The sequence below is a fragment of the Haematobia irritans genome, chromosome 5 (genome assembly GCF_050003625.1).
Source record: "Haematobia irritans isolate KBUSLIRL chromosome 5, ASM5000362v1, whole genome shotgun sequence".
Classification (NCBI taxonomy): domain Eukaryota; kingdom Metazoa; phylum Arthropoda; class Insecta; order Diptera; family Muscidae; genus Haematobia; species Haematobia irritans.
Window position 1 is genome coordinate 3,978,499 of NC_134401.1, and position 22,543 is coordinate 4,001,041.

Consider the following 22,543-nt stretch of genomic DNA (forward strand, 5'->3'; position numbering starts at 1 on the left):
CCGCTTCTGCTGTGCGTTGCCACTGGGCATGCGTTGTGAGTGGCGAGGAACGATTATTTCACTCTCGGGAAGGCATACACACATATATGTTTGTATGCCAACACGTATGCGACGCAGTGTGTGAAACAAAACATTCGAAAAACAAACATCATCTTCGGAACATCTTTAGATATATTCATCTGTACTCTCTCATATATTTACACACAGGAATAAAGGAAGGAAAAACAATAAAAAGACTTACGTTCTAGATATAAATAACAAATTAATTTCTTAATTCTATATTTTCCTGTTTAAGCAGGTACGGATGTTCTTCCAGTATTTGTTTTTGCTCACGCATATTTCTTACAACACCCGGTAGATTCCAGGCATGACGTAGCAATGATCCCTCCACTGAGAATTTACCATGACGTATGCATCGCAGAGCAGTACAATGAGCTACGCTACGCATTTCTATACCAATTTCATGAATGAGAGTAGCTAGGTATGCTTCCGATTCATTGATAGCATGAATTTCTAGAGTAAAATGAGGCTTCTGAAAATCAATAAGTTTGATGCCATATACAACGGGTTGTGTATTGTTGACAGGTCTTATTAGGCCTTTACAAGCGATCTCATATGCCGCCTGAGATTGCATATCAACACCACATAATTCGAACATCTTACGTTGATGTGATGCTTGGAGAGATGATGTTAAGGCACTTAGTCTATCAGGATTTACATGACGGTAATTGGCTTTCAGTGTTATACGAGAGTCTGGTAAATGATTTTCAGTTGCTACACCAAGTTTACCGGTAACATGATAAGTGCGTATAGGACGATTACGTTGTATTCGCATGGATTTTTTTAGGCCTTTGTTTATTCCGAATACTATAGGGAGAGAGAAAATAAAGAAATTTAAATGAAATGAAAGTAAACAATATTTTCATAATTGCTATGGGATTGCGCTTTTAGATATGAGCCTTAGTTTAGGTATAGTGGCAGCCCGATATTTCAGGCCCACGTACACTATTCAGTCCATTGTGATACAAAAGTGGTGAACTTCTCTCTTATCACTGAGTTCTGCCCGATTAGCTCAATGACAATGAGCCTTTTTTTATAGCCGAGTCCGAACGGCGTTTCACATTGCAGTGAAACCACTTAGAAAAGCATGAAAACACTCAGTAACGTCACCATCAATACTGAGAGAGGATAATCCACCGCTGAAAAATTTTTGGGTGTTCGGTCGATGCAAGGATTGAACCCACGACCTTTGTATGCAAGGCGGACATGCTAACTATTGTACTACGGTGGCTATATGCCTTAGGAAATCTCGGCATTAGATTGGAATACAGTCTGTTTTTTTAGAAATAATATTTTGTATACCTCGCATTCAAATGATTATGGCATGAATATCAGTTTTGGTTTATCTTATCTCAGTAATGGTTGCGACATATTTAAATCTTCTCTGAATAGTTTCCCCATAGCACGATTTGCCATTTGGACTCGCTTATAAATAGGTAGTCCCCTAGTTTTGCACCAATCACAAAATCTGCCTGTCATTGAAGAGAAAGAATTTCACTACTATAGTATCACAATGGACATCACAGTCTTAAGTGTGTCTGTAACACCAGGCAGTCACAATACCAAATCTGTCCTATGTTCTAGACCTCTCATTATATTCACTGATGGACTTAAATCTTCATGGATCGAACTATATGTACAGTATGTCAAGAAAGTGTTTTGACAATAGGATAAAAATTATGTTTTGTTCCAAAATTAAATATAATTTAATTTTAAAAAATATTTTATTATGTATTTTGCAAAGTATACATATTTTATTTTTCTCAAAACGAATTAACAACTCGTTTTTTACTTCAATTATTTCTGGAATTTGAAATATTTGGCAATGTCAAAAGACTTTCTTGACATACTGTATATGTATCTTCTCATTTGTTTGTTAGTTCCAAAGTAGAACATCTGTTCATTATGAAATTTATCAGAGGGTACATATTTAAAAGGAAGGACTTGAATTTTGGAAACTTGAGCAATAAAATATTTAGATGCAACTCCACATAGTAGCCAAATAATGGGCTTTTGTCTATTTTTGTCTTTACAGTCGCAAACCGGAAATCCGACCTTGTTGGTGAAAGTGCCAACACGTTTTTTGCCTAACAAATACTTACATAGTACTCCACTGGTATGTTGACCCAAGCTGGCTACGGTGGCACATCGTATATCATCCATTTCGAAACGAGGACCAGTACTAAGAACATGCTCTGACAAATTCATTGAATTAACTTTACGCAATAAAGGATCAGCAGCACCACCAGGCTCCAATAGAGGAATTTCATACTGTTCCGGGACATTGTTGGCATGAATAACATTTAGATCTGTATTTAAATGAACAACGTAAGTAATATACAATCTTGAGTGGTTTGTACCTACCTTCACAAATTTTGTGTAATATTGCCGCTCTCACATGTTTTACCTTCATTCCCTGGGGTTTATATACATTTATAATTCCATTTAGATGTCTGAATATAACCGAAGCATCTTGAATCTTCTGTAAGGACATTTTGAACCTTGTGTAACACTACTGTTACCGATAAAAATAAACAAAGGCGTGAGATATGTTCAGTTAACATAGCAAACAGCTGATGAATAGCCATGTTTCATTGCAGATATGTTTATTAACACATACGTGGTCCCATTTAAATGAGAGCGTTTCAATGTATAGTTTAATGCATATAAAAAATCTTTAGTTTTAATACCAGATTACATTACATTTGTTTTAATTATAATCCAAAGATAATGGAAGAAGGGTTCTGTACACGTCTTTGACCAATTTTTAAGATTTTTCTTCATTATTTAGACAATGCGCAAAGACAAACAGCTAACGCTTTCAATTAGTGCAGCACTGCAGAGAGATCTCTCTGTTTGATGTTGCTCTCTCTCGTAAAGCACGTGTGTTAAAATAATTCTCTGTTTATTTCGTTTGCTTTCATGGTTTGAGTAACATTTTCTTAAAAAATGAAGTGGACAACATCAAATCTAAAGAACCCAAGTTATACCACCAATCATGAAATATACGTGGGCACCAAAACCGGAACATTTAAAAGTATGTATATATTTTATGTCGTAAAATTTCTTTGATTCCTTATTTCTGTTTTTCTCTGCCGTCGTATTATAGAATTGGTGCCAGTTTATGAACAGAATCCATTCAAGCAAACAAATTTACTAAATCTCCAAGAACTTGACAAGGATTCTCAAATAAATGCTCTTAGTTTTGCCAATGAAAATAAATCAGAAATTCTTATTGGTAGAGGAAAGTCCACAGTTCAAGTACACTCCGTGCGTACGGATCAAATCCAATACACCATAGATTTCGAGGAGTCGAATATTGTTGGTTTGGCACATTTTCAAAATAGAGTAGTTGCCGGTTTTGCAAATGGCCATATACGATGTCTAGCTTTAAACGAAGAAGGTGATATTGAAGCTGACCACCCCAAGCTTATTTTAGACAAAGTTGGTGATCATATGGATCATCTAAGACAATGTCCAAGTGATCGCAATATAGTTGCTATAGGTGGTAAAGGTAGACAAAACAACTTAAAGGTATTCGATATGGAGGCAGAAGGTAAACAATTGTTTTCCTCCAAGAATTTGCCAAACGATTACTTGCAACTGGAAGTACCTGTGTGGGATAGTGATGTGGGTTTCTTCGATAATCCTCATACATTGGCCACTTGCTCTCGGCATGGCTATGTACGAGTCTATGATACTCGAAAACAAAGGAGACCGGTACAATGTTATGCTACTGAAGATCAAATGAGTTTTACCACATTGGCGGCCAATGGTAACTACATTTATACTGGAACTACAATGGGAGCAATGAAGGTAACATTAATTATATATCTGCTCGGAAAGTATGGACTTATTGTTTAATATTTTTGCAGGCCTTTGATATACGTCGCATGAAAACTTTTGTACATACCTATAAAGGATTTACGGGTGGCATTAGTGATGTATGTTTAGACGCTTCTGGTAAATTTTTGGCATCGGCTTGTTTGGATCGTTATGTACGTGTACATAATGTGGATTCTTGTGTTTTGATGTATCAATGCTATGTGAAATCAAAGGCCACACGTATTCTAATAAGAGAATCTTTGGAAAATCCAAATAGTAAAGAAGAAGATGACGATGAAGAATTGGAGAACAATCAAGGCAACCAAAAGAAACAAAAGGGCAAACCAACAAAGGGAGATGTCTCCGAAGATGAGGAATACGAAGATATGTTTGAGAATATGCAAACCATTTGGTTAGTAGGATTGTTTTAATTTTGTTCCTTGTTCCTTCAATGCAAATATTAATACTGAACTTTTTCCTCAAAATTTATAGTGAGAAAAGCGATGAAGAAGGTGACGATGATTCGAATGACGATAATACAACTTCCAATGCATCTGAAACTGAAACCAATGCCAAGGCTGGTGAAAAAAGAAAAACTAGTAAAAAATCTGGACACAATAAAAAGAAAAAAGATTGCTAATAAAAATCATTAAATTAATAGTTCGGATGATCATTATACTCCACTATCACATAAATTTGGGATAATTACTTAGAAAACTATAGCAAAATAACAAAGAATTTGTATCTTGGAATGAGGCAGCTATTTACACAAATGGACATATAGCCTATCAAAACACAGGTATCCTATATAAATTGGCTTCTTTCCTTCAAAAGTCAAACGTTGATTTTCTCAATATACTCTAAGAACGCTTGGATGACATTTGTTTAGTGAATTACCAAATCGAGTGCCCTATATTTAATGAGATATTTGTAAATCTTCAAATACATCATCATTCTATGTGTGTGTGTGTGATAACCAAGAAACCAAATCGCTCTCCCTTCTCTTGATTTGGGTTTCAAATGGGGACCCTATCCTTTCCTTCTTTCTATGGTAAAGACTAGAATTTTACTATGACACCATACACATTTATTTTGATTTTCTTTTATGGCCATACATATTTGCAATGAGTCAACAATGAAGAAAGTTGTGTCATAGGAGTCAATTAACCCAAGGGAATAATAACCCGGAAAATGTATGTTTCTTTTGTGTTGTTGCTGCAATTACTTTTGTACATGAAAAAGTCTGTAAATGTATATATTTTTAATAGGGTATAACGATCATAAGAATCATTTTAGAGTCCTATCATGATGAAGATAAAAAAATCTTATCTAAATGCAAAAGGGAATGGGAATGTTAGTATCAATTAGAGCTCGACCGAAGAATCAGTTTTGACTTCGGAATTCGGGCAAAAATTGATAATCGGCTACCAATAGGATTTCAGGGTCAACCGGCCGATTAACAGAAGCTGAAGATTTTGCGTAGTTTATTTCATATCGAGTACCGAATTTGTCTCAGTCAAAATACCCAGTACAAATACAACAATAAGCTCAAAAGCCATACGGGAAAAATAGGTCCAATAAAATTGAGAAGAGTAGAAAATAGTATGCTACGCAATAGTAACACATTTGAATATTATGAATTTTATAATAACAAAGTACTGCATTTTTTATGCTAAAAAGTCCGTAAGTTCTATAAGGGTAAATATTTGACCAAAATAAGTGTCAAACATTTTTCCAGGATCATTTCCGAAATATCTGGATACAGTTTTTGGAAATCGTTCCCATTGTGATGCTATGTATCCAATATGAGCTAATGTTTGCTGGTTTCGCTTTTTTATTTCTGTCAAATATTTGCCTAGTGTGACTGTACCGTAAGACATATGCTGAATTACCTTTTATTGTTGTTGTTGTTGTTGTTTATGCCTTTGTTTAAAAAAATATTCCAATATTCGAGTAAAACACTCCAAATATTTTTAATAGCAAATTTTAGAAAAATATTCGGCTTCAATCGATTATTGCTTATTTTGCCGACCATCGGCTTCGGCAAAAACAAAAAACAGTTTCGTTTGAGCTCTAGTAGCAAATATAAGTTTCCTTATTTCCTATTCCCTTTCTTGTTACATCCTAATATCATGATTTTGCAAACATATTCTTTACATTGTGAAAATGTTTGCAATTAGGATTTAATACATATACATATATTTCCTACCCAATCTTTTCAAGTCTTTAACAAATGTTAATACCGCATTCTTTCATTTCAGACCACAAATTCTATTCACATTTGAGGTTTGAAATTACTTAAACGTGAACAACAACTACAATAAAGAGAAACCATTAACATAGTGCTGTAACAATATTGTGCATTGTACATGGTGTAATGTATATATGTACATATATTTTAATGTTGTTGTTTACTGCTCATATTTTTCTAAAAAAATTAAAACATTCCAGAATATTCATTTAGGGAACAAAAAGAAAACTCAGAGACAAAATTGATGAACATGATCTCAGCAATGCTTAGAGAAAACGGTTAATTAAAATGAGCTACTCTTCATTATCTCACTATTTCTAAAGAGAAAGAGAGAGAGAGGAATAGAAAAATAGTTATTTCCATTAATGAGCATTATGTTATTGATGTGACCATACTCAAAATATTCTCTGTTTACCATAATGTAAATCAGGGATGGAAAATACAATTTTTAAGAAAGTACAAAAAAGGTATTTTTTTGAGCGAAAAGGTACTTTTTACTAAATTTCAACAAAAATTTCACTGGAAGATTATTGTCAAGAGCTCCTTTAGACTGAATGTTAAAGAAAATAAAATTTTGACAAAACTTTCTATAGAAATAAAATTTTGACAAAATTTTCTATATAAATAAAATTTGGCAAAATTTTCTATGTAAATAAAATTTTGACAAAATATTCTATAGAAAATAAATTTTGCAAAAAATTTGTATAGAAATAAAATTTTGCAAAAATTTTTCTATAGAAATAAAATTTTGCAAAAATTTCCTATTGAAATAAAACTTTTACAAAATTTTCAATTGAAATAAAATTTTGACAACATTTTCTATAGAAAATCAATTTTGCAAAAATTTTATACAGAAATAAAATTTTGACAAAATTTTTTACCGAAATAAAAATCGATAATATAGGATCGCATGCGTTTTATTGAATTTTCGAAAACATTCTTGAAATTCAATAAAATCGTGTTTTTGACTATGGCTTTTACAAAATCGAGATTTTTCTTCCCGCATGAACTTGTCTGTTTTGCCATATTTGTAAAAGACTATTAGCAAATAAGATTGATAAAGACTTTCTCAAAATATTAAAATATTTTGTCAAAGATATTGTACCATAAATCTGATATCGACTCAAAAATTTCTACACCAAAGGTACTAAATCATTCGCGGGAGTACTACGGTACTGACCGGGGTGGAAAAATATTGAAAAAAGTACTATAGTACTGCATTTTCCATCCCTGATGTAAATACAAGCAAGAAATCTACTGACATTACATTGACTGACATTTTAATTCACACAAAACCACACCATCCTTAATATACACACCATCATGTCCATTCTGGTGTGGTTTATTGATTTGAATACACGACATGTGGTTGACCAAAAATCGCTTTACAAATCATTAGTAAATGCAGTATGTCTGCACATTTAAACTTCTATCAATGTTCAGTGAAACTTGTACACTTTAATAGTGTGGACACCTCTCAAACGTGGACTTTTGCTATATTATGACATTAAAATAAACTTCTCATCAGTGGGTGACTTGGGTGGACACTTCTGAAAGGTTTAATTGTATATTAATTTAGTTCATCGAGTGAAATTTATCTCTAAAAAAATTCTATTTTCTGTTTGAAAAACCAACCATAACGACTAAGTTCAAGGGTGCGTATGTTTATTAAATTTTTAAAATATGAATCATACGTATACGAGACTTCCCAAAATATTATGGTAAAGGCTTCTTAATGCTTTTATCCGTAATATCTTTAATAGCTCTGTTCGAGTATCCGATGATTTTTGATAATTATCACAAATGTTTAATGGTCGTTCGTTTACCTCCAAAATGCCAGCAAAAGAGAACCAGAGAGAGGGAGATAGATCAAATTTGATATTTGTTAAATAGCGAATAGCTGGAGATTTTTTGGAAGTAAAAACCTGCAACAGTTAGCACATAATTACCAGAAGAAATCATACATGCATATGGTTCACAGTGTCAATTAGAAGTGTAGAATAAAAATATGAATGTTTCTTATTTTTAAATCGTTTTTTGAACAAAAAGCTGGTTCATGGTAAATTTTTGATAGATGCCATTAGCCAAAATTTCTGCTACATTTAGAAAAGAGATTAGAATTCATGTTTACACTCATAGAATTTTTTACAGAAAAAGTTGGCAAACGTAAAATTGGGATTTTGCCATCCAAATCCAAAATATTCTCCGAACACTATCCTTGCCCAATAGGGTCAATCAGAATTTTTCATTTAAATCCCATATCTGTGTATAATATAACATTATTGGATTAATTAACATAAATTCTCAATATTAGCACTATTGTCTATTTCAGATCAAATCAAGTGAGTCGTTTGCAATGTCACCAGTAACCATCAGTGGACTCTTTGTTGCAGAATAATTCATTCTCATCTAAAACCACTCAACATCCTTTGGGGGAGCTGAATATAATGAAAGGGCAAAACCTGACCACATGATGGTTTGTGGGTTACTTGCTCGGTTGATAATTCTCCATTGTTGCTGTTATCGTAGTTTTTATGAGCCAACAGCGAGAAAGCTAGTACAATAACGCAAATGGTACCCTTGGTACGCTTGCAATGAGCTCCTCTGTGTGTGCGTGTATGAATGCAGCAAAAGAGTCTGTTTATTGGTAACAATTTGAAGTGAATTAAGGCTTTGACTACATAACGATAATAACCATTCCACAGGGTCGCGACCAGTCAACCAGGCAAAAAGGACCCTATGTTATGGTCTTTTGGAGAAAAGAAACCCTAGTGCTCACTGGGCAAAAAAAAATTACCAACAAAGATGACTTTTTATTGTTAGCGCATATTTTTCATTACTTTTGGAGTGTAAACCTTAACTCTCTGTTGATGTATGAAATCAGGTAAGGCATTGCACAGAGCATTGTGTTAAGAAAATAAATACACTGGATATGATGCTAGGCAAGTTAGTCATGCTAGTGGTGAATGCAATTTAATATGCAGTGATGAATATCTTTAAGTTAAATAAATTCAAGTTTATTTGCCATAAATCTCTTGCAATGGCCACTAGAGCTATACGAGTCAGATATGGCTGAATTGTCATGAGTAGCCGTTTACAAGAATCGTACTCCAGATGGCGAGTTTAAATATTTATTTCTATATTTTAATACATCATTTACCCTGGTCTATGTAATGTCATCCATTTTTAAGGAATATGTAAATGTAGAACTATCAATACAACAACTATACAATATCCGTATATAGTAATGATCCAAGTTTTCCAAGTACCAGAGAACTTATATTTCATATTTAAATGCAAATATACCTCTTATTTGTTTTGATAGCCTGCACACAGGCAGACACTAAAATCCTGTTTTTTATGGAAATTCACACCAATGCAGGAGCAAATATTTGCCAAGCAACCGAAGCCGAAAATAATCTAAAATATGGAGAAATTATTACCAAAAAAAAAACTACCCAATACAAAATCATTGCAAAATTGTATTTCTATAGATTTTTTTTTTCAAAATTTCATTTCTATAGAATTTTTTTTTCAAAATTTCATTTCTATAGAAAATTTTGTCAAAATTTTATTTCTATAGAAAATTTTGTAAAAATTTTATGCCTATAGAAAATTTTGTAAAAATTTTATTTCTATAGAAAATTTTGTCAAAATTTTATTTCTATAGAAATTTTTACGAAATTTTATTTCGATAGAAAATTTTATTGTAATAGAAAATTTTATTTCTGGAAAATTTGGTCAAAATTTTATTTCTGGAAAATTTTGTCAAAATTTTATTTCTACAGTTTCTATATTCTAATTATATTCTATATATAGTTTTATTTCTGTAGCAAAAATTTTGTCAAAATTTTATTTCGATAGAAAATTTTTTTTCTATAGAAAATTTTATTTCTATATAAAATTTTTTCAAAATATTATTTCTATAAAAAATTTTGTTAAAATTTTATTTCGATAGGAAATTTTATTTCTGTAGAAAAGTTTGCCAAAATTTTATTCCTATAGAAAATTTTTGCAGAATTTTATTTCTATAGAAAATTTTGTCGAGATTTTATTTCGATAGAAAGTTTTATTTCTATAAAAAATTTTGTTAAAATTTCATTTCTATAGGAAATGTTGTCAAAATTTTATTTCTATAGAAAATTTTATCAAAATTTTATTTCTATAGAAATAGAAAATTTTATTTCTGTAGAAAATTTTGCCAAAATTTTATTTCTATAGAAAATTTTGTCGAAATTTTATTTCGATAGAAAATGTTATTTCTATAGAAAATTTTATTTGGATAGAAAATTTTATTTGGATAGAAAATTTTATTTGGATAGAAAATTTTATTTCTATAGAAAATTTTGTCAACATTTTATTTCGATAGAAAATTTTATTTCTGTTGAAAATTTTGTCGAAATTTTATTTAGATAGAAAATGTTATTTCTATAGAAAATTTTATTTGGATAGAAAATTTTATTTCTATAGAAAATTTTGTCAAAATTTTATTTCTATAGAAAATTTCGTCAAAATTTTATTTCTATAGAAAATTTTGTTAAAATTTTATTTCTGTAGCAAATGGTATCAAAATTTTATTTCTATAGAAAATTTTGTCAAAATTGTATTTCGATAGGAAATTTTATTTCTGTAGAAAATTTTGCCAAAATTTTATTCTTATAGAAAATTTGTTCAGAATTGGATTTCTATAGAAAATTTTGTTGAGATTTTATTTCGATAGAAAGTTTTATATCTATAGAAAATTTTTTCTAATTTTTATTTCTATAGAAAATTTTATTTCTGTAGAAAATTTTACCAAATTTATATTTCTATAGAAAATTTTGTTAAAATTTTATTGCTATAGCAAATGTTGTCAAAATTTTATTTCTATAGAATATTTTGTCGAATTTTTATTACGATAGAAAATTTTATTTCTATAGAAAATTTTGTCAACATTTTATTTCTATAGAAAATTTTATTTCTATAGAAAATTCCGTCAAAATTTTATTTCTATAGAAAATTTTGTTAAAATTTTATTTCTGTAGCAAATGGTATCAAAATTTTATTTCTATAGAAAATTTTGTCAAAATTGTATTTCGATAGGAAATTTTATTTCTGTAGAAAATTTTGCCAAAATTTTATTCCTATTGAAAATTTTTTCAGAATTTTATTTCTATAGAAAATTTTGTCGAGATATAGAAAGTTTTATTTCTATAGAAAATTTTGTCAAAATTTTTTTCGATAGAAAATTTTATTTCTGCAGAAAATAATACCAAAATTTTATTACTATAGAAAATTTTGTTAAAATTTTATTTCTATAGCAAATGTTGTCAAAATTTTATTTCTATAGAAAGTTTTGTCGACATTTTTTTACGATAGAAAATTTTATTTCTATAGAAAATTTTGTCAACATTTTATTTCTATAGAAAATTTTGTCCAAATTTTATTTGTTTTATTTGTCAAAATTTTATTCCTATAGAAAATTTTGTCCAAATTTTATTTGTTTTATTTGTCAAAATTTTATTTCTATAGAAAATTTTGTCCAAATTTTATTCCTATAGAAAATTTTGTCAAAATTTTATTTCTATAGAAAATTTTGTCAAAATTTTATTCCTATAGAAAATTTTACCAAAATTTTATTTCTATAGAAAATGTTGCCAAAATTTTATTTATATAGAAAATTTTTTCAGAATTTTATTTCTATAGCAAATGTTGTCAAAATTTTATTTCTATAGAAAATTTTGTCGAAATTTTTTTACGATAAAAATTTTATTTTTATAGAAAATTTTGTCAACATTTTATTTCTATAGAAAATTTTGTCAAGATTGTATTTAGTTGGAGGGGAATATTTTGCAATCTACCAAAACATAAAGAATTCTACCAATCTACGAAACAGTAAAAATTTTGTCATTTTCGGTAGAATTCTACCAACTGTGGCAACCGTGAGTCCTACCTCCGCAATGTATTGCAATGATGATGACTCGTATATTTTGACATTTTTATCATAATAAAACAAATTGTTAACAAAAAAAAATAATAATAATACCAGAATAGGCTTAAATGCAAAAAAAAAAGAACTGAAATTACAGACATGGATTGTCTATTATTAACATTGCAATCACATATGTACTGTATACAGTGGTGGTTTAAGAAATAGGGACAATATTCAAGTAATTCACCCACACTGAAAAAGTATTGGCTTAATACAATAGATAACAAATATAAGAAGGTCGGATAAATCACAAACTTTAGAAGTGAGGTTGTTTATATTTCTAAATGGTATTGCATTTTTACGTAAATGATATAATAGTGTGTCCCTAATTCTGTAGGAACCACCGTTCCTACATACATTAGGATGTCCCTGAAAATGTCCGCTAAAGGAAACACAAAATATTTATTAAATTTAGCGATTGTACGACAGGTATATAAGGACTTCTCAAAATTCCCCATTCTCTAGATCCTTCTTTTGCATATTTATAAATTTTCCCATCGTTTTCGATCATTTCTTTTATAACATATTCCATAATATTATTCAGTAGATACTTATACTAGTTCGTTCCCAATGTCTGTTTTACTGAACTATTTGTTGTTTAAGGTTTTTTTATAACTTGTTTACACTTACGAATGTTCTTATCTGGAAAGTGGCAAATAAAAAGCCCCAAGCATAAAACAGAGCAGATTTTCCACAGCAGTCATGGCTATGTGCGATTGAAGATACGAAAACATGGCCATGCTGCACATACAAGATATTACATCACAATGTGTACATGACGTATGAGTAATAAAAAAAGTGATTATTAAATTTGCAAAAACAACATGTTCTCACATACTTTTAAATCCCAGACCATGTTTAATAATTTCATTTGAAAGAAATCATAAATTCTTTTCATGTGGTGAAATATTTTTTAGTGTAGACATATCCTTGGAATATTGTAGTGTATATGACTAGGATAACATGGTAGGCCATGGTAGTGATGATGAGTGAAGTTTTCTACCACACATAAACGTTTTAATTGATGTATGGCATTTTTATATTTATATTATGTTATATTTATATTAATATCAAAAAAAAAAAAAAAAAAAATCAAAAATCCAAGTACAGTGAAACCTCTCAGAAGTGGTCACCTAAATTATGTCCACATTTTGGAGGTGTCTAGTTATGAGGTTTTAATTTTAATTTGTTAATAAGAGGTATCCGGTTTTCAGAGTAGCCAAGTTCTAGAGGCTTTCATTTCACTTATTCAATTAATAATTGATAAGCCATACAGATTCCCCATTTTAAATTAAATTAAAATTAAAATTTTCATTTGATTTCATTTATTCAATTAATTTTAAATTAAAATGAAAAGAATTCAAAATACATACAATTTTCTTGCATCATAGTTGCTTATTAATAAATAATTTTCTTTAAAATATATTTTTTTTAAATGTAAGTTATAGAGGGTTAGATTCCAATTTAAGAAAAATGGACCAATAACACCCCATCTTTAAATTAGATCCAGTTCTAATTGAATGAGTTTGATCCGAAACACTATTATTGAAAATTTGAAGATTGGCATTTTATAAATTTTTAAATAATTTTTGAGGTTACATGTTGGGTAAAAATTTCTTAAGGAGCCCTAAGAGCAAAAGTAGTAAATCTGTTTTCCTTTTTTGTAATTCCAAAGGTCCAAAAACATCTTTATGAAGATTCTATATTATTATTTAAATATTATCATATACGTTCTAATATAAAAATGATTCGGTTCATGTTCAAACTTTTCCAGTCGTTTTCCGCATATTTATTAAATCAATATTTTAATACATAATTGAAATAATGATAATAAATTCACATACATACTTGCTAAAATAGAACAATATTTTTATTTATCCTTTTATATTAAGGTTAAATTATTTAAACATTGACTTTTGACAGTAAACTGTAATGGTTGAATAATTTCCATAGGATTCGGTTGGTTTTCAAACTTTTCCAATTTCTGAACTTTGTCATTGGTTTTTGTCTGGTGTTTTTTGGCTGCCCATTTTCCATGATTCGAAGAGACATCTAAGTAGATAATGACTTCGTTTATTATGACGGAAAATGTTCCCTAAATATTCAGTTCCAGTGATATGAGTTCACACACACTAACACACTAGGTTATTGGTGCTGTATTTGCCATAACTTCAGAGATGTTATTCATCTAAAACATGAGAGTGAGAATAGCTAACTGAAGAGAGTGTTGTACCCAACATAAATAAGATTATGTCTGCTATAATAGGTATATGTGTGCGTATGAGTGCTTGTAAAGGGTGATTTGTTAAGAGCTTGATAACTTTTTTTTTAAAAAAAACGCATAAAATTTGCAAAATCTCATCGGTTCTTTATTTGAAACGTTAGATTGGTCCATGACATTTACTTTTTGAAGATAATTTCATTTAAATGTTGACCGCGGCTGCGTCTTAGGTGGTCCATTCGGAAAGTCCAATTTTGGGCAACTTTTTCGAGCATTTCGGCCGGAATAGCCCGAATTTCTTCGGAAATGTTGTCTTCCAAAGCTGGAATAGTTGCTGGCTTATTTCTGTAGACTTTAGACTTGACGTAGCCCCACAAAAAATAGTCTAAAGGCGTCAAATCGCATGATCTTGGTGGCCAACTTACCGGTCCATTTCTTGAGATGAATTGTTCTCCGAAGTTTTCCCTCAAAATGGCCATAGAATCGCGAGCTGTGTGGCATGTAGCGCCATCTTGTTGAAACCACATGTCAACCAAGTTCAGTTCTTCCATTTTTGGCAACAAAAAGTTTGTTAGCATGGAACGATAGCGATCGCCATTCACCGTAACGTTGCGTCCAACAGCATCTTTGAAAAAATACGGTCCAATGATTCCACCAGCGTACAAACCACACCAAACAGTGCATTTTTCGGGATGCATGGGCAGTTCTTGAACGGCTTCTGGTTGCTCTTCACTCCAAATGCGGCAATTTTGCTTATTTACGTAGCCATTCAACCAGAAATGAGCCTCATCGCTGAACAAAATTTGTCGATAAAAAAGCGGATTTTCTGCCAACTTTTCTAGGGCCCATTCACTGAAAATTCGACGTTGTGGCTCGTTAGTAAGTCTATTCATGATGAAATGTCAAAGCATACTGAGCATCTTTCTCTTTGACACCATGTCTGAAATCCCACGTGATCTGTCAAATACTAATGCATGAAAATCCTAACCTCAAAAGAATCACCCTTTATTAACATGAGTGTGCTTTAATCCATGCTGTCAATATCAGATTTACAATGTCTCCGTTGTGTTGATGCTAGTGTTAAGACTAAAAGAGACTATAATACAAAAGATTAGGGTTTGAGTATGTGAGAGGTTTTTACGTGAGTTTCTGAGTTATTACTTGTGGTGGGGGTGTTGTTGTTGTTTACTTCTAACATGACCCTATTGTCTGGTCGTTTTGTTTTTCATCGTCAACCATCAGTATTACTCTTAGCTAGCTACGAGAATATGGCATTTATTTTTAAATTTCATTGATAAAAAACGGTTTATTTTTAAATGATATTCCACCCAGACAATGTTCATTAACATAATCTTAACGAAGGTACTACTAGTAGGTGTGTTTCGAAACATATGGCGAAAAATCCTCATGTAGCTTTTATAGACACATTTTTATGTTAATTTCTGGTATACACTATCCTAATAGATTGAAGGTAGATGTGGATTATATTGTAGGGAGAAGAAAATAACGTTATGTTGATTTCATTATGTGTCAACATCTAGGATATGGTGAAAATGAAAATTTACTCAGACAATTTTTAAAGAGTGGGATTAAAAATGTATATAAAATTGGCAGATTTTGTAAGAAATGGATTTCGTCCAAAATATGATTTAATTCAATTTAAAATCGTATACACTCAATAAAAGTTTACAATGATTTTGACCAAAAAGCGGTTTCTTTATAATAAAGATATTTTTTAGGCCGCAATGTAGCCTTAATTCTGCACTGAAAAAACAGTGAACCCACCAGGAAGAACACTTGTGGTTAATTTTAGAAAATTTTGAATATTTTTAGAAAATTTTAACTAAACAGTATTACAAACGCTGGCATCACGCGGATATCACAAAAATAAGTAAATATTTTTCGACAAATTCAAGAAAATTTATTAGACATTATTAAGTTTTTTTTCGCATGTTAAAGAAAATTTTGTAGTTTGAAGGAATGTCTTTAGTGACATGCAAGAATGTCTTTAGTGACATACGAAGTTCATGATGAACGCATTTCTAGTAAAATTTACAAAATTTAAAGAAATAATGAACTATGTTATGAGAAATACGAATTTAGTAAATCTTAATGCTTAATTTGTGTACGTACGCAAAAAATTATTAGAGTACAGGAAACTTTCTCCAAACATATGAATTCCATGAACTAAAATAAAGTTAAATTGGCTTTAGTGAAATAGAGAGTTAAATTTTTTTTGAGTGTAGGCTTTATAAAATCAAAATTAGGTTCCTGATCTCATTCATAGAATTTCCTTTCCCTGTTTGTGATATTTTTCACGTACAAAACAGTTTCGGTTTAAAATCCAAATTATAACAGACACTTAAAAGTAAAAAAAAAGATTTCATAATTAAAAAAATTAAATCAAAGATGCAAAATCCTCAAAAAAGTCTCTGGCTATAGTGGAAGATTTTTTGCATAAAGGGATACAAATATCTAATATTTTAGTTAATTTAAAAATTATTTCTTTGAATCAAAAATAGGTTTATTTATTTAAATAAAAATTTCCTTACTTACGACTTTATTTAACTGGGGAACTCAAATTTCAAAGATTCGAGACCCAAATTGAATGGCCACAATGATGACAAACTTTCTTTTTAATTAAAATTTATTTATTTTAAATAAATCTATCCTTTTTACTGTGTAAATGTGTGTGATAAAATTTAGGTTGGCATTATCATTCATATTAGGTCAATATTTTTCAACGTAGTAATTAAAAAATATATATTTAAAATTCTAACAACATCTAGTTTTTCATAATCCAACTGATTTAAGCTTTTGTTTTTAATTTGTAAAATCAATCCATTTCCATTTCCATGAAATGTTCTCTTTAAATAAACTTTTCGTTTAGTATTTAAGATACATTTCTTCAAAGATGATTATTTTCATATCTACATAGTCTTTATATTTGCCCCAAAGATAAGTCAACAGTCAAACTTATCTTTATTGTCGTCTCCTAGCACCAAGTGATTGAAGTTATTTGGCTGCATAAACTTGTTAGATATTCTGTTATGTTCGTGATATCAATGAGATTCCTTGGAAAATCCACAAGGATTGGAATGTGCTAAAGACTGAGACCAAGAATAGACAATAACATCACACTGAAAAAACACAGTGGTATATAAATGCACTTAATTTTTATTGGTACATTTTAGAAAGTTATGAAAAACTATTTGTTATCCAAATGCTTTGAGGGTATTAAAAAGTCAATAGGAATGTCCACATTATCTTCAATTAATGCTCTAGAACATTGGAATTTAAGAAATTTCTTTAAATATGGTCACAACTATGATGCCATTTTCAGCATATGGTGCATTTGTAATATGATACGAATATGCTAGTCTTGAAACAGGCACGGGCAAATCAATTAGGATGGGTTTGTTAAAACCTCGTAACACCGTCTTCTAAATTGTATGTAAATCCATACGTGGTATATATTAAATCAAAAAAGATCGATCAAATACGTATATAATTCAGTTTGACAAAATTTTCTATAGACATACAATTTTGACAAAATTTTCTATAGAAATAAAATTTAACAAAATTTTCTATAGAAATAAAATTTTAAAAAAAATTTTATAGAAATAAAATTTTGACAAAATTGTCTACAGAAATAAAATTTTAACAAAATTTTCTATAGAAATAAAATTTTAACAAAATTTTCTATAGAAATAAAATTTTGACAAAATTTTCTATAGAAATAAAATTTTGACAAAATTTTCTATAGAAATAAAATTTTGACAAAATTTTCTATAGAAATAAAATTTTGACAAAATTTTCTATAGAAATAAAATTTTAACAAAATTTTCTATAGAAATAAAATTTTGACAAAATTGTATATAGAAATAAAATTTTGGTAGATTATTTTTGGCTCGAGTGGCAACCATGATTATGAACCGATATGGACCAATTTTTGAGTGATTGGAGATCGGCTATATGTAACTATAGACCGATAAGGACCAATTTTGGTATGGTTGTCAGCGGCCATATACTAACACCACGTTCCACATTTGAACCGGATCGGATGAATTTTGCTCCTCCAAGACGCTCCGGAGGTCAAATCTGGAGAACGGTTTATATGGGGGCTATATATAATTATGGACCGATGTGGACAATTTTTGCATGGTTGTTAGAGACCATATACCAACACCAAATTTCAGCAAGATCGGGTGAAATTTGCTTCTCTTTGAGGTTCCGCAAGCCAAATCTGGGGATCGGTTTATATGGGGGCTATATATAATTACGGACCGATATGGACCAATTTTGGCATGGTTGTTAGAGACCATATACCAACATCATGTACCAAATTTCAGCCGGATCGGATGAAATATGCTTCTGTTAGAGGCTCCACAAGCCAAATATGAGGGTCCCTTTATATGGGGGCTATACTAAAAAATGGACCGATATGGCCCATTTGCAATGTCATCCGACCTACATCAATAACAAGTACTTGTGCCAAGTTTCAAGTCGATAGCTTGTTTCGTTCGGAAGTTAGCGTGATTTCAACAGACGGACGGACATGCTCAGATCGACTCAGAATTTCACCACGACCCAGAATATATATACTTTATGGGGTCTTAGAGCAATATTTCGATGCGTTACAAACGGAATGACAAAGTTAATATACCTACCATCCTATGGTGGAGGGTATAAAAAAAAGGGCTCGTTCCCTATCGAGACATTTGTATCTTGACGCTCACTTCATACCTGTATCCCTGGATAATGCATCTTTATGTTCGATTAGCTCAGTTGTGAGTGTCCATTGTTACAGCGAAGGAATACATGGGAAAGTCAAAAATCGATTTTTTGTAAAAAAATTAGAAAATTTGTAGCCGACTTTTTGCAATCTCCAAATTTGACCAATCGACTTGTTAATATTTTTAAAAAAAAATTGACTACTCGTATTTTTATATGGACCAAAATTAGCTAAGCCGCTTTGATTTAGAAGCGAAACCCTTTTCTCGTAACTGTGGATGAAAATTGTTATTTTGTTTCTATTCAATGACCTTATAATGTATTCCCTCTATCCCATGGATAAAGCTCCTTAAGCAGAAATCTAAGTATTTTACGTCCGATTAAAGTTAACACATCCTTTTTACGGTTCTTCTTGATTCCTTTGTTTTGAATGTAGTGGGAGTTTTTGTGGTGGCAGTGCTAGAGGTAATCGCTATACTGGTGGCGGTGGTGGTGTTGTGTCTTGTTAAAAGCATTAGTATCAACAGTTATTGTGTAATAAAATGTTTGTCGCTATCACTACCACTGTCCAAGCTCATGTCCAAAAGAAAAACATGTTGTTAAGTTGCAGCAGCAGATGCCACCATTACGAGTATCAGTATCCATGGCATTGTCACTATAAGAAAACTTTGTTAAGCATTATAAGCTCAAGCAAAAATCAATGTAAAACAAGTATATACGGCCGTAAGTTCGGCCAGGCCGAATCTTATGTACCCTCCACCATGGATTGCGTAGAAACTTCTACGAAAGACTGTCATTCACAATCGAATTACTTGGGTTGTGGTATCTTAAAACTTCCTAACATCGTTTTCTAAATTGTGAGTTAGTCCATACGTGGTATATATTAGACAAAAAAGTTATGTATAGTTAAGTCTACAAATAATTACGAATCGATATGGACTTTTTGCACGGTACGTAGAGAGCCAGAATTGAAATATGGGGGTCGCTTATATGGGGGCTATATACAATTATGAACTTGATATGGACCAATTTTTTTGTGATTGGAAATCGATTTATCTGAGGGATATATATAACTATAGACCGATATGGACCTAGTTAGGCATGGTTGTTAACGGCCATATACTAGCACAATGTACCAAATTTCAACTCACTCGGATGAAATTTGCTCCTCCAAGAGGCTCCAAAACCAACTCTCGGGATCGGTTTATATGGGGCTATATATGACTATGGACTGATATGGACCACTTTTGGCATGGTTATTAAATATCATATACTATAACCACGTACCAAATTTCAAGCAGATCGGATGAATTTTGCTTCTCCAAAGTGCACCGGAGGTCAAATCTGGGGATCGGTTTATATGGGAACTATATATAATTATGGACTGATAGGAACCAATTCCTGCATGATTGTTGGATACCATATACTAACATCACGTACCAAATTTCAACCAAATGGGAAGAATTTTGCTCTTCCAACGGGCTCTGGAGGTCAAATCTGGGGATCGGTTTATATGGGGCCTATATATAATTATGGACCGATACCGACCAATTTTGCATGGGAGTTTGAGGCCATATATTAACACCACGTACCAAATTTCAACTGAATCAGATGAATTTTGGTCTTCCAAGAGGCTCCGGAGGTCAAAACTGGTGATCGGTTTATATGGGGGCAATATATAATTATGGACCGATGTGGACCAATTTTTGCATGGATGTTAGAGACCATATACTAACACCATGTACCAAATTTCAGGCGGATCGGATGAAATTTGCTTCTCTTAGAGGCTTCGCAAGCCAAATCGGGGGATCGGTTTATATGGGGGCTATATATAATTATGGACCGTTGTGGACCAATTTTTGCATGGTTGTTAGAGACCATATACTAACACCACGTACCAAATTTCAGCCGGATCGGATGAAATTTGCTTCTCTTAGAGGCTCCGAAGCCAAATCGGGGGATCGGTTTATATGGGGGCTATATATAATTATAGACCGATGTGGACCAATTTTTACATGGTTATTAGAGACCATATACTAATACCATGTACCAAATTTCAGCCGGATCGGATGAAATTTGCTTCTCTTAGAGGCCTCGCAAGCCAAATTTGGGGGTCCGTTTATATGGGGGCTATACGTAAAAGTGGACCGATATAGCCCATTTGCAATACCATCCGACCTACATCAATAACAGATGGACGGACGGACGGACGGACATGCTCAGATCGACTCAGAATTTCACCACGACCTACAATATATATACTTTATGGGGTCTTAGAGCAATATTTCGATGTGTTACAAACGGAATGACAAAGCTAATATACCCGCCATCCTATGGTGGAGGCGGGTATATTAGCTTTTTGAAACAATTAATTTTTGAATCAAACTAAAAAGGATTAAAAATAGTTATAGAAAGTAATTGAAATATAATAAAGTGATTAAAAAAATTAAGTTTCTAATTAAAAGGTTTAATTGAATTTTGCAATCAACATCAATTACAATTTTAATTGAATCAATTAAAAAATTAATTGAAATGTGCTAAAGAAATCAATTAATTTTTTAATCAAGTATTTTTGTTAATGCCTAATTAAAACTGTGATTGATACTATCACTTTCGTGATTGAAGACATTTCAATTAAAAAAATAATTGGATCAAATAATTTTGTGATTAAATTATTTTTTTTTGTGTGTAAACAAAAAATTTTTTGTCTTCAATCATTGTTATATGAAAAATTTATTTTGCCCATAACTCCTTAAATATTCGTCTTAGAGCGAAAAGGACCTCATTTTGTGATCACAGTTTAAATGAAAATCATTGAAAAATTAAAATTTTTATGAAAAACTTATTTTGGCCATAATTCCTTAAAAATGCGTCCTAGAGCGAAAATGAGGTTAATTCGTGACCACCCCCAAGAAATCAAAATTTCCCTTTTTTTATGAAAGACTTATTTTGGCCATAACTCATTAAATATGCGTCCTTGAGAGAAACGGACCTCTATTTGTGATCACCCCTAAAAAATCAAAATTTCAATGAAATTTTATGCTTTTTTCCAGTGTAATTTATAATCAATATTTCTTCGAGTTTAAAACGTAAGACTATTTTGTTTTACTTGTCCATCTTGTAGATATATCTTGGCCATAACTACTATGCCATGTCTAGAAAAGGATGATGGTGAGATGCTGTTGCCGCATAAATCGCATTAGTTTAGTATTTTTCTTCAATCCTTGAACGGGAGGCTAGCTATTGGGCTGGCTGGTAGACAGTCTAAGTCAGGGTTTAGTGCTCTTTGTTTACTTATATATCGTCTCGTATATTCATTGTGTACAATTGTATCCTTGGTTACTTTTAACCATATTAAGGCCTCGCATATGTATGTGAGAGTAAGGGACTTTATGACTTTTGTATTCTTGTACTCTTTTCTTAGTTGTCGCATTACATTTGTAGCTCAAATCAATTTCTAAAGGAATTTATTGTCTATTGT

At 31.2% G+C, this 22,543-nt stretch overlaps 2 protein-coding genes across 2 annotated transcripts; one reads left to right on the forward strand and one right to left on the reverse strand.

The window, feature by feature from the left end:
- Window positions 1–153: 153 nt before the first annotated feature.
- On the reverse strand, window positions 154–2,609 carry LOC142239058 (pseudouridylate synthase TRUB2, mitochondrial). The gene is made up of 3 exons (XM_075310824.1): window positions 2,425–2,609; window positions 2,163–2,369; window positions 154–867 (listed from the first exon to the last, which is right to left on the reverse strand). The coding sequence occupies exons 1-3, from the start codon at window positions 2,552–2,554 to the stop codon at window positions 263–265; spliced, it is 942 nt and encodes a 313-aa protein (XP_075166939.1). The 5' UTR covers window positions 2,555–2,609; the 3' UTR covers window positions 154–262.
- A 305-nt stretch (window positions 2,610–2,914) lies between these two features.
- Window positions 2,915–4,545, forward strand: l(2)k09848 (WD repeat domain 74 lethal (2) k09848). Its single transcript, XM_075310823.1, has 4 exons — window positions 2,915–3,097; window positions 3,170–3,876; window positions 3,936–4,297; window positions 4,378–4,545. The coding sequence occupies exons 1-4, from the start codon at window positions 3,010–3,012 to the stop codon at window positions 4,523–4,525; spliced, it is 1,305 nt and encodes a 434-aa protein (XP_075166938.1). The 5' UTR covers window positions 2,915–3,009; the 3' UTR covers window positions 4,526–4,545.
- Window positions 4,546–22,543: the final 17,998 nt, after the last annotated feature.

Excerpts from the sequence above, each read along its gene's own strand:
- LOC142239058 (XM_075310824.1), bottom strand. The coding sequence starts at position 2,554 with ATGTCCTTACAGAAGATTCAAGATGCTTCGGTTATATTCAGACATCTA. Across the intron at positions 2,370-2,424 it reads ATTACACAAAATTTGTGAAG|ATCTAAATGTTATTCATGCC; the intron begins GTAGGTACAAAC and ends ATTTAAATACAG. Across the intron at positions 868-2,162 it reads ACATACCAGTGGAGTACTAT|TATTCGGAATAAACAAAGGC; the intron begins GTAAGTATTTGT and ends CTCTCCCTATAG.